The 12,980-nt window shown below is 35.8% G+C and overlaps 1 protein-coding gene and 1 pseudogene across 2 annotated transcripts; both read left to right on the forward strand.

The window, feature by feature from the left end:
• The first annotated feature begins 742 nt into the window (after positions 1–742).
• Positions 743–8,616, forward strand: LOC145905778 (NACHT, LRR and PYD domains-containing protein 14-like). 2 transcript variants are annotated; one of them, XM_082993064.1, is made up of 10 exons: positions 743–1,033; positions 1,817–1,849; positions 2,817–4,579; positions 5,137–5,304; positions 5,366–5,518; positions 5,755–5,916; positions 6,269–6,430; positions 6,914–7,075; positions 7,639–7,800; positions 8,219–8,616. In XM_082993064.1, exons 1-10 carry the CDS (start codon positions 1,024–1,026, stop codon positions 8,321–8,323), a joined length of 2,880 nt encoding a protein of 959 aa, XP_082849190.1. In that variant the 5' UTR covers positions 743–1,023; the 3' UTR covers positions 8,324–8,616. The 2 variants fall into 2 exon arrangements, with proteins under 2 accessions (XP_082849190.1, XP_082849189.1); XM_082993063.1 differs by having other exon boundaries at positions 743–1,849.
• Positions 8,617–10,694: 2,078 nt separating this feature from the next.
• Positions 10,695–11,612, forward strand: LOC145906873 (uncharacterized; annotated as a pseudogene).
• Positions 11,613–12,980: the final 1,368 nt, after the last annotated feature.

The following is a 12,980-nucleotide window of genomic DNA, read 5'->3' on the forward strand; positions in this document are numbered from 1 at the left end:
TCCCCTAATTCCATACCGGCGCTCTAACTTTTCCAACAACTTCTCGTGATTTACGGTGTCGAATGCCTTAGACAGGTCTAGAAAAATGGCGCAGTGGTATCGGTTTAATTTTTTAGTATGTTGGTGTAGGAACCCTTCTGGTTGTTTGTGCTTAATTTCAAGTTTATGCAACGTCTTTTTCATTGTTACGTACAATTGTACACTATGGAACCTTATTAACGCCAACGTCGCTAAAGCGTGTTAACGTCGGTTGACGTTTTGATGATTTTTGAGAGAAATACTTGTTGGATTGTGTTGAGAATGGGCTCGATTGTCAAGGAGGGACTCTTGTTTATAATATTCGAGAACGGATTAAAATCGACTTTAAATGTAATTGTTACGTCACAAACAAATATTTGTCGTCAATAAACAAAGGGTTAATAAAGTGCTACCCAGTTAACTTTTTAGTATGTTGGTGTAGTCACCCTTGTGGTTGTCTGTACCAAATTTAAAGTTTGTGTGACGTCTCCTTTATTGATACGTATGGATGTATACTTTGGGACATGTTTACCGCCAACGGCGCTAAAGCGCGTTAACCCCGACTTTCATTTTTTCATATGTTGGTTTACGCACCCTTGTGGTTGATCGTACCCAATTTCAAGTTTCTCACAGGTTTGTTTCATTATGTAATCAATGAAGCGTAAAAATGTATTTCTTCGTTGCTGTTGTGCCTTTTGCCGACCTTCAGGTGCCTGCAGGAGAACCGCGTATGTGTGCGTGGGCGAGAAACTTCGTCGTTTCATATCTTCGGTTAGTGACGTCACAGTGACGCAAATTTTTGGTGTGACGTCATAACTTGACCCCACCTTCATTGTGACGTAATTTGGGTGTTCCCTGATTTTTAGAAGATAGGTACGTGCAATAGTACACTAGACCCCATATGACCAACAGTGGGTATGCCCAGCCATGAGGGAAGGCTTTGACACTTTTTCAGCAACTAAATTTGATGCCATTGCATAGAGAAAAGTTGGAACTTACAAAAAAATGCAAATGAGTGCGTAGTTGAACGATTCATTTTTCTACAAAATCCAGTTCCAATTTTTGTTGCTTTTTTGTCAAAATATTGACTAACCAGGGGGGAAAATGCCCCCAGGGGGTGGCTAAACCATTCTTCTAGTGACTAATTTTAATCAAAATTTGTAGATATGGGATGGATCTTTCATAAAATCACAAATGATTGCACACTTAAACGATTCATTTTTCCACAAATACAGCCTGAAATTTTTGCTCCATTTTCAACATAATTTTCAGCAGCACCCACCAGCAAGTAACTACCTGATTAAAATAGCCCAAAACCCCACCAAAACTGTCCCAAACACCCTAAAATCCGCCATTGACAGCAGCACACACATGTGTGCTTGTTCAACCGAAAAATTGAGCCCTTTGCATCACTGGTTTGCTTTGTGACGTAAAATTTCTATTGTGACATCGGTCTACACGGTGGGCATTTCCCAGCACCAAAACTTATTTTCATAGAAATACCAATATGCGTCCTTAATCATCTCACAAAGGATGCAGTTTAAGGATTTTTGTTATGACAAGAAATTCCCATCTTACCATTATTCTAGGTAGCGACATGCTTAGTACACCACTGTCATCATTGAACTTATACCATTGATCTAAAGTCTGCTACTTTAAAGAAAAATAAGACAAAATTGTATGGATGTCATCGGTGTGAAACTAAGTAATAAATTTTACGAGCAATAAATATATATTTCTTGTTGTTTCGCATGTAATTTATATTTTTGTATGTTTTTCTTACTGCAACTTTTTTCAGATGAAAGTTCATCAAAGACCTCAAATCTAAATGGTAAGCAAAGAGTTATATGGCATAAAAATGTGACCATGGTCCATAACAATGTTAATATAAATGATTATGATACAATTTTACCTGGAGAACGTTTAAAAAAACTAAATGCTTTTCTTCTAGGGGTATCTTTTTTGAAATGGGCTACAACATTTTTAAAATTCATAAATATATAATTTTTATGTGTATTTTGACGTTTTCAAAAAATTAGTTCAAAGTTTAGCTCCTGAATTGGACACCTTATCATCAAAATAATTTTGCCATTTACATCATATTAGTTTGTCTTTTGTTCACTTTAATACGGAAATTAACATTAAAATGAATGAAATTTCTACATGTCATATACCGAGCCAGAACAATCACTGACCCACAGACAGTTGTGCATATTTTATCAACCAATAATAAGGTTTTATTATTACAGCTGGTGGTTTGTCCCAGTTGTTTGGGACCCAACAGATCAACATTAACTTAAAAGTATCAATGTCTTAACTGTCTGTAGCTCAAACGTTGAATGGTTTCATTCATTGCCACACCAAGGTCACAGTCAACCAGAAATTGTCATTACTTTATGTTTGGAATGTTAGCATTGATTTTTAGTGCAATATCCAACTAAATATTTGCAAAATATACCATAAACAAAATTAAATGGTTAAATTGGTTCTGATTATACTTTCTGCTACAAAAATTAAAAAAAGTTACTTTGAAGTACAAAAACATGTGAAGTTAACGTTATTTGAAATCTCATGTGGAAGTTAACCCTTCAATATTGTTCCCAATAAGTAAATATCGCACTTCACAGATTCATTCATAACAATCCCCAGTTACATGTAGCAAGATGTTGTATTTAAATGAACTGCAGACAGGGTCACTGATTTGAGCTGTTATGTGTTTTAACCTATTGGAGCAGTCAGTCTGTCTGCAGCTCACCAAAACATTTATTGGTTTTATTGCTAATATCACATGTTTGTAGTTGAGGATATCAAGAAAGAATTACGAAACCATGCTAAGAAGGAATCTTCATTAAAATGTGGTGTGGAGTATGGGAGGATTGTGGATCCAGTTGAACTTGTCCTTGCTAAATACTCTGGAGGGTCAAATCCTGATGAAACAGATCCCAAAAAACGTCGAAAACAGTTGGCTAAGTTAATAGATCAAGGAAGTGGACTCAAAGGTGACATAACAGTGGAAAACTTGTTTGAAAGTGCAAAACAAGAAGCACAAGAAAAACTTAAACTCAAGAAAATTAGTGAAGCGGATGTTGATAAATACAGCAAATCAATTGCAGTTGTTGGTGTAGTTGGTGTTGGCAAAAGTACTTTAACACAAATTCTTCTGAAGCATATATTAGACAATGAATGTTTGAAAAATGCTTCTTTTATATTCTACATAAAGATAGGTGACATCAATTTTGAACGGGAAACGGATTTGTACAACTTTCTTTTCTTCCCACTTATTGCAAAGTTAAGTCTGTCTTTGGATGCAATAAAAGAGTTGATTGAGTTCATCTTAAATGATCGGAACACAGCAGTGCTAATAGATGGACTGGATGAAGCTGGCACTGAAAATTTAAAAAAAAACCACAAACCAATTCAGCCTTTTTCCAAATACAAACCTATGGCTTTTATATTTAATATTTTGAATGGAACTCTTCTACCCCATGCTTACAAGCTGGTGACTTCCCGAAAATCAGAATTTATGGATGTCCCCTTGAAATACCGACCAGAGTTTGTTGTTGAAATCTTAAGTCTCAGCTCAAATGCTCAAAAAGAACTAACTAAGCGTGTTTGTGGTAAACAACATGAAGAAGTTCTAGCCTTGCTAAATGCCAACTGTACACTGTTAGAAAACTGTGGTGTGCCTGTAAGAATGCTGATGATCCTCAACTACTTGTTGCAAAGGATTAAGTCTGGGGACGGAAGTACAGAACCGATTACTCTTACTGGTGTTTATGTTGCCATGCTAAACAGATACATCCGATCGAAGCATTGTCGCTTTCCTAGAGATGTTGATGCTGTAAGGAACCTCTCTGACTTGGCATGGTATGGATTTCAGGACAAGAAAGCAATATTTACAGACAATGACCTGGCCAAGTTTGGCATTCCATTGAGGGCTCAACAGTCATTTGTTGATACAAATGTTGAATCAGATGAAAATCTGGCAATGGACATTCTACAACAAGACAAAATAAGTTTCTTTGTGCATCGCTCATGGCAAGAACTGTTGGTTGCACTCAAGCTTGTTCTCTTCATGAATTTGGATGAGATGAAAAAGGATTTAAAAGATTCTCATGAATTTGGGGAATGGGAAAATATTCTCACATTCTGTTTTGGTCTCTGCAATGATCAAATTTTTGAAAAGGCCAAGAAACTGACCCAATTTGAACAAAATCAAAAACAGGAAACGATTTCGGGAAAGCAAAGCATTTTGTCTGATGTTGTTGTAAACATAGCAAAACCTCTCGAGAATGTGCCAGACCTTCCAAACTTGGCAGACTGGTTTCATCTTTTTGGATGTTTAAATGAACTAGACAACAAGGTCATCATGAACAAGGTCAAACCATATTTACATCCTGAATATAACATGGAAGGATTAACTTTCTCCTCGGATGTGAGAAATTTCCGCACAGTTTTTGAACATTGTGAGAAATTTCCATGTTTCAACTTTGTTGAATTTCCTGTTGTTGGAAATGTCTTCCTAGATTTTGCAGAATTTGTGAAAAACTATAAGATTCAGGTTAGTTGAGGTTATCAGTTAAACTATTGATGCAAAGATACTTCACTTGTTGACAGCACAAACCTAACTTTTATATATGTGTTTGTGATTAACATTGCTTAGTTGCATGAGTGTATATTTTCTAATATATGTTAGTATATGCAGTGATATTAACCCGTAAATGTTCAGCCCAGAGGTTGGCAACCCCTGACATGCCAAGAACCAGTTAGAATCTTTTGTAATTAACCACATCAAACTCGACGCCACGAACGCGTGTTGGCAAGTATTATTTTTCCTTTCCAATACACATGAACCAAATTAAACATCACAATTTTTTGTGAACTTGCAAAACATACAGAAGCACCCGAATGCACCAAAAGTTTGAAGTTTATCTTTATTTGTGTATTTTCCTTAAAGAAGCTTGTGGTTTAAATGGGGTCAAAGTGGGGAGTGAAACAGCCACATGGGGTTCCCAGAGTCATGGGTTGTCGACCTCTGGTTTAGCCAGTGTGATTTACTGTTCCGTTTGCATTCTTGTCATCAGCTTTTGTTCCAGCATTAAACTTTTTCCATCTTAGATTCAAGAACTATGGTTAAAGAAGTGGAATGACGAACAAGCACCATATCTTGCAAAGTGCATTCCATTAACAGAAAAACTTATATTGTCTTCAAACCATCCCAACAAATCATGTTTAGAAACATTGAATTGCATTAAGGACTCGCTACAAAATGGATGTCCACATAAGGTTTAAACTTTTTTTTATTAACGAGTGTTTGTATATTCTGTAGTTATTTGTTTTATTTCAGCTTAAACTCCTGGAACTGGATGGATTTAATATAAGCAATGATGATCTTCTTTTGGGTGAAATTCTTCATTACTTTGAAGAACTTTACATTGTTAGTTGTAAAGTGACTAAAGTGGACAATCTTGCCACTGCTTTGGCCAAACTAGAGAAACCAGTAAGTCTTATTATGTTTCTGTGATGTTTCCCTAAATGTAAACACATGTTATGTAGTATTTGCACTTGCAAAACTTGCATATTAATGCCAGATATCAACTTACTTTATATATTAAAACCAATGCAAAGCACACTGCCATGCTACATTTTGACAGCAGGCTATGGGTACAACTGCCTTTAATTGAACTCGCCTAAAATATCTTTGTCGCCCATAGGCCCAACTTTGTTTACTTTCAGATGGAATTATTTTCTCTGGAAAACAACAACATCGGAAACTCTGGAGCAGAAAAAATTGGAAAATGTTTGAAGAATGTAGAGAATTTGCACTTGGGTGAATGCGGAATCACTTCAGAAGGAATTCCGTATTTGTCTTCAGCTTTGCTCAAACTACCAGATCCAGTAAGGTTTTGCAATAATGTAACTTGTATTCAACCAAACTACTCATGAGAAAATTAGGCTACCTCTGCAATATGTTGCTGGTTGAGATGGAAAGGACACTAATATGTTTATTTAGTTTTATTTGAAGTTTTGCAAACACAGATATAAACAAACCTGATTAGAATCTTTCATTTGATCTTGAAGCTTTAGTTTAAGAACAGTAACTTTTCTTATTAATTAGAATCATTACAGCATATTTTGTTAATAATTATCAAACAAAAGTTCACTCTTGCAAACTTAGCTTGAAAACATCAATAGTTATTTTAAGCATGCATGGTTATTTTATGCTGCATTCATACTAAATATTTTTTAGATGGAATCCCTTAATTTATCTGGAAATAACATTGGCAACTCTGGTGCAAAAGAAATAGCAAAATGTTTGAACAAAGTACAGGAACTAAACTTGGGTAATTGTGGAATAACATCAGAAGGAATTCCACATCTGTCTTCAGCTTTGCTCGAACTACCAGAACCAGTAAGGTTTCAGTTGTGTTTTTGTTCACTGCTATATTCTGTAAAATACAGGTTTAGCAGCCGGATTTGCTAATTCTGAGAACATTACTTTAGTATCACTTTCCCAATAAATTAATTGTTGAACTATCACCTTTCATGAATGATATGAATGGGTTTCATGCACTTTGACTCTTGACTCAGAATACTTTCAAGTTTAAACATTTTGCATCAGAGTCCAGATATTATTGATTACAATATAGAAGGACACTGATATGTTTATGTAGTTTTCTTTGAAGTTTGACAGAATGCTAACACTGAAATGAACAAAACTTGAAGCTTTAGTTTGATAACAGTAACTTTTCTTATTAATAATGATGTTTACAGCATGTTGTGCTGATAATTATTGAACAAAATTTTATAAATGCAAATTTGGCTCAAAACGTCAATAGTTATTTTAAGCATACATAGTTATTTTATGCTGCTTTCATATTAATTTTTTTTTTAGATGAAAGAACTTCATCTCAATATAAATAACATTGGTAACTCTGGTGCAAAAGAAATAGCAAAATGTTTGAACAAAGTACAGGACCTTAACTTGGGTAATTGTGGAATAACATCAGAAGGAATTCCACATCTGTCTTCAGCTTTGCTCGAACTACCAGAACCAGTAAGGTTTCAGTTGTGTTTTAGTTCATTGCTATATTCTGTAAAATACAGGTTTACCAGCCGGACTTATTACTTTTAAGAACATTACTTTAGGGTTCCATCATTCATGGGTTTTAAACAATCCAACTTTCATGAATGATGTAAATGGGTTTCATGCACTTTGACTCTGATTCAAAATACTAAATTTGTATCAGAGTCAACATGTTTTGGTTACAAGAGAAAAAGGACAAAGATATGTTTACATAGTATTGATTGAAGTTTAACAGGATGCTAACACTGATATGAACAAAACTGGTCACAACATTAATTTTTATCCTGAATCTTTAGTTTGGTAACAACAATGTGTTGCTGATTGCACGCACATATCTGTTCATTGCTTGGTTTGTTTTTATTATGACATTGCTCTTTTCACATTTAGAAAAATAAATAATTTAAAAATATATCTCGATTGTTTATCATTTTGTCTTTGATGCAAAATTTCACTTATGGTTTTTGACGACAGTTTATTATTTGTTTGTTTACCCTGAAGTTGACCTTTAAATGCTTAACTTGGAATGTTTTTAGATTCAGAAAGTCAATTTAATTGGAAACCGTATTGGTGATGATGGCTGCAAAAAACTGTCAAAAAGTTTGGCTAAAGTGAAGAACCTCATTTTGTTTAGCTGTGGAATTACTTCTAATGGATTAAAAGCATTGGCAAAAGAATTGTCAAAGTTGGAAGATCCAGTAAGTTACAATAAGTGGAGTCCCAGCATCTTTCATACATGAGTAGAATATCAGTCTGTTAGATGGTAACTTGACTGAATTGTATGGCTAGTTGTTGAAGTTTATTTTTGTGTTCACAAATACTAAAATTCAACATTCAAGAATTTTACAACTAAGTTTGAATTTTCAGCATTTTGTGACAGACTTATGAAAAAATTTACAGCTTTACATCATGCTAGCAGTGCTAATCACTTATAATTGAAAACAAATTTAACTGATTACATGTTTACTATTAATGCCATCAGTTCACAGTTTGCCAATCATGCCAGATTAACCACTACATAAAGTTGTGTGTTTTCTACCTGCAAATATGTTGATCTTTGTTGCAGTTCTAATACTGGTACGTTTATGTGTAATTACATGAAGATTTATTTATTAGATGGAATCCTTGAACATTAGTCCAAACAACGTGATGAAGGAAGAAGCTGAAAACATTTTCGGGGAAGTTCGAGGAAAAGTACAGAACTGGCGTGGTTTGTTTTAATGGGTCCACGCTGATTAACAACACTGTTTAAAGGAAAGTCAAACATTTAAGTCTTATGTGCTGTATAACTCTTATGCGCTGTACAACTCTAATGCGCTGTATAACTCTTATGTGCTGTATAACTCTAATGTGCTGTATAACTCTTATGTGCTGTATAACTCTAATGTGCTGTATAACTCTTATGCGCTGTACAACTCTAATGCGCTGTATAACTCTTATCTGCTGTATAACTCTTATGTGCTGTATAACTCTTATGTGCTGTATAACTCTTATGTGTTGTATAACTCTAATGTGCTGTATAACTCTAATGTGCTGTATAACTCTAATGTGCTGTATAACTCTAATGTGCTGTATAACTCTTATGTGCTGTATAACTCTAATGTGCTGTATAACTCTTATGCGCTGTACAACTCTAATGCGCTGTATAACTCTTATCTGCTGTATAACTCTTATGTGCTGTATAACTCTTATGTGCTGTATAACTCTTATGTGCTGTATAACTCTTATGTGTTGTATAACTCTAATGTGCTGTATAACTCTAATGTGCTGTATAACTCTAATGTGCTGTATAACTCTTATGTGCTGTATAACTCTAATGTGCTGTATAACTCTTATGCGCTGTATAACTCTTATGTGCTGTATAACTCTAATGTGCTGTATAACTCTTATGTGCTGTATAACTCTAATGTGCTGTATAACTCTTATGTGCTGTACAACTCTTATGTGCTGTATAACTCTTATGTGCTGTATAATTCTAATGTGCTGTATAACTCTTATGTGCTGTATAATTCTAATGTGCTGTATAACTCTTATGTGCTGTATAATTCTAATGTGCTGTACAACTCTTATGTGCTGTATAACTCTAATGTGCTGTATAACTCTTATGTGCTGTATAACTCTAATGTGCTGTATAACTCTTATGTGCTGTATAATTCTAATGTGCTGTACAACTCTTATGTGCTGTATAACTCTAATGTGCTGTATAACTCTTATGCGCTGTATAACTCTTATGTGCTGTATAACTCTAATGTGCTGTATAACTCTTATGTGCTGTACAACTCTTATGTGCTGTATAACTCTTATGTGCTGTACAACTCTTATGTGCTGTATAACTCTTATGTGCTGTATAATTCTAATGTGCTGTATAACTCTTATGTGCTGTATAACTCTAATGTGCTGTACAACTCTTATGTGCTGTATAACTCTAATGTGCTGTATAACTCTTATGTGCTGTATAACTCTTATGTGCTGTATAACTCTAATGTGCTGTACAACTCTTATGTGCTGTATAACTCTTATGTGCTGTATAACTCTTATGTGCTGTATAACTCTTATGTGCTGTACAACTCTTATGTGCTGTATAACTCTTATGTGCTGTATAACTCTTATGTGCTGTATAACTCTTATGTGCTGTATAACTCTTATGTGCTGTATAACTCTTATGTGCTGTATAACTCTTATGTGCTGTACAACTCTTATGTGCTGTATAACTCTTATGTGCTGTATAACTCTTATGTGCTGTATAACTCTAATGTGCTGTACAACTCTTATGTGCTGTATAACTCTTATGTGCTGTATAACTCTTATGTGCTGTATAACTCTTATGTGCTGTACAACTCTTATGTGCTGTATAACTCTTATGTGCTGTATAATTCTAATGTGCTGTATAACTCTTATGTGCTGTATAACTCTAATGTGCTGTACAACTCTTATGTGCTGTATAACTCTTAAGTGCTTTATTTGTTAATGTATATATTAAACTGGTCGTTTGACTTTGGGTTGGAAAGCAGCCTTTTTATCAGGAGTCAGATATACAGCAGTGTTATTATTTTGTGTAGACGTTTTAAATGACACCCTGCATAAAATTTGGTGACCCCGACGTGATATTTCAATGGGCATTTTAACCTTCTGATTTAACGTATTTTTTGTGTGCTTTAATTATGTCGCAAAAGGCTTCTGGTGTAATTCCCCAATTTATAGAAAGTGTGATCAAATTAAAAGGGGTTGGAAAGTCAGATCAGTTGACCACGCCAGGTAATTTCGATGCTTTATCTCACGCATCTACAGACGCAGACATAAGTTCGCACAACAGCGATTATGTTGATGATTTACCAGGTAACGATTTGTTCGGTTGCGGTTTAAACGCTACAGGCAGTGCCGCGCCGCATTGTTAAACACGATTATTACGACCGATCACTGCAAATCCCGAATCATCATATTCTATAGATCAGCCTCGCTCGAGTTATTTTGCACCCCCTGGAATTAATGACCAGGCCGCATCCATGTTTTTTTACTCCGGCATCAGTTTCCTTGTTATCCTGGTGTGTCCGCACCGCATTTTTCACCTAGGCGAACTGCACCTATCACACATATGGCAACTACAGTAAAATTACCCTCAATGTGGCAGGATGCTGTAAAGTTGTTAGCAAACGTTGAAGGCATTTTCTAGATGCATCAAATAACATCTGACGACGAGAAATTCAACTTAACCATTTTTCCCCCTCAATCAAAAATAAGCTCAACAGGTTGGTCATGTTATTTTAGTTAAGGTTGGTCGTCGCTCTTATGGTGATTTAAAACAAGCCCTTTTAAAGGCATTTGATAGTAACCCCATAACTGAAGTGCATGAATTATTTCACGATCTTTCGCTGGAAAATAAGCGTCCAAGTGTACTTTTAAATCGTATGAAAGTTCTCCTGGGCAATTACCAAGATTTATGTCCAGATGCAGAAAAAGTATTAAAACAGTTGTTTTATGACAGATCAAAATAATATTGGGGCCTGACTATGGTTTGTCAGTTGATTTATTGGATGAAAAAACTGATTACCTAATGTTGATTAGCGAACCAGGTAAGTTTCATGTTCCACATAATCTTTCGGATCCCAAAAACATTTTTGCCAGCACTTAAATGGTAATAAATGATAACATAGAGAGGCGTCTAAGGGAAATGACCGAAGAGTTACAGGCGTTAAAATCGGCTCAAACTGTAACTTCTGCAACTCCCCGATTTCAGGCACCAAGAGGGCAAAATGGCGGATATTATAGGTCCGGAAGCTTTGTATCACGCAACAACGATTACCGACCAACACAGCGCCGAGATTTTACTGCTCGACCACGCCCGAGACAAACCAACTTTAATGGCGGACGGGACTTCCAACGACCGCGCTTCTCACAGGCGCCACCTTCCGACTTGTGTTATTATCACAACATGTAAGGTTCGCATGCATATAATTGTATCCCGCCCTGTTCTTTTAATCATCAGAAAAACGGGCAGCGTCCCTCTCATTAAGGTTGAACAATGTCAGGGGCGTCGAAAAGCATTCTAGCACTTTCATCATTTTTGATAAGAATCATAAACTTAATTTTCTTGTAGATACTGCTGGCAGTGCTTTAAGTCTTATTCTTTGCAACTTAGCGCGTGAATTTAATCCTAGTTTACCTGTAAAAATGGAATGTTCGCTGGGTAACGAATTTCAATCTCATGGGGAAATATTATCGTAAACTTACCTAAATGATGTAAACGAACAAAAAATGTGGGGTAAATTCAAGATTCTATAGCGCATATGCGCAAGTTATGTCAAATTACGCAACTCGTATTCAGAAACATTGCACTTAAGGCGACGCAAAGGTCCCTTTCTCCTGTAAACTGACACATTCTATAGTTGTCTTTGTGCCCTTGTACGAGGTCCAAACGAGATGTGCTCAGAAAATCATTTGCCGTTCCTCGCTCGTAAACGCCTCATTAAAATCAGTTTTAATGAGCTTGCTTGTTTAACGAACGAGAGTCGGTTAATTAACAACTGCCAGTCGGCACTCGGCTCGTACGTTTGCACCAACAGCTTATTAACAGGATGGAGAAAGAACGGAATATAAAATACTGTGATTAAATGTACAGAGAACACAATGCGTGCGTGGATCAAAGATTCCCACATTACTGTTTTAATGCAGTGATTCCCGAGCTTTTTGTGGTTGCGTACCACTTGTAGGTAAAACAATTTCGACGCGCGTACCACCTAGTTGAGTGTTACGAATGAACCTAGGTCCTAGGGGATGAAGTAACAAACATATCGAGATCACTTCCGATTTTTTAAATTCAAACTATATCCGCAAACCACTGAAAGGTGCTCACGTACCACCTGTAAAGCCGTCACGTACCACCGGTTGAGAAACACTGGTTCAATGACCCTACATTACTCGTGACTTACAGTGACGTACTTTGGAGTGTTTACTTTTCTCGCAAAGGCACGTTTACCCATGGAACTGCTTTTCCTGTAATAAGCACTTATTTGCTTTCAGTGAGTTTTTATTGGCGAAGCGAAACTCAACCAGCTCACAGTCGTCAACGTAGATTCAATTTAGCGGATTTGATGGGCGATTATCGTCCCATGTAGCGGGAATTTGAGATAGACCTAAATGGATTTATGATGTATCGAATTTGGGAAATCCCAATGTTACAACTTTGTTTGAATTTATGAATTTTATTTGTTTAGAAGGTAAAAATTATGATATATGTTTTGTTTGTGATTAATGAATTAAAACTGGACCAATTTAAAACCAAAGGCCTCTGGCAGGCTGTCGATCGCTCACCGTATCGATATAATTATATATTAATTTTCACAAAGCAATTAAATTTGGTCTCCAGCCACCAATTGGAGAA

The sequence above is a fragment of the Ascidia mentula genome, chromosome 6 (assembly GCF_947561715.1).
Source record: "Ascidia mentula chromosome 6, kaAscMent1.1, whole genome shotgun sequence".
Taxonomy (NCBI): domain Eukaryota; kingdom Metazoa; phylum Chordata; class Ascidiacea; order Phlebobranchia; family Ascidiidae; genus Ascidia; species Ascidia mentula.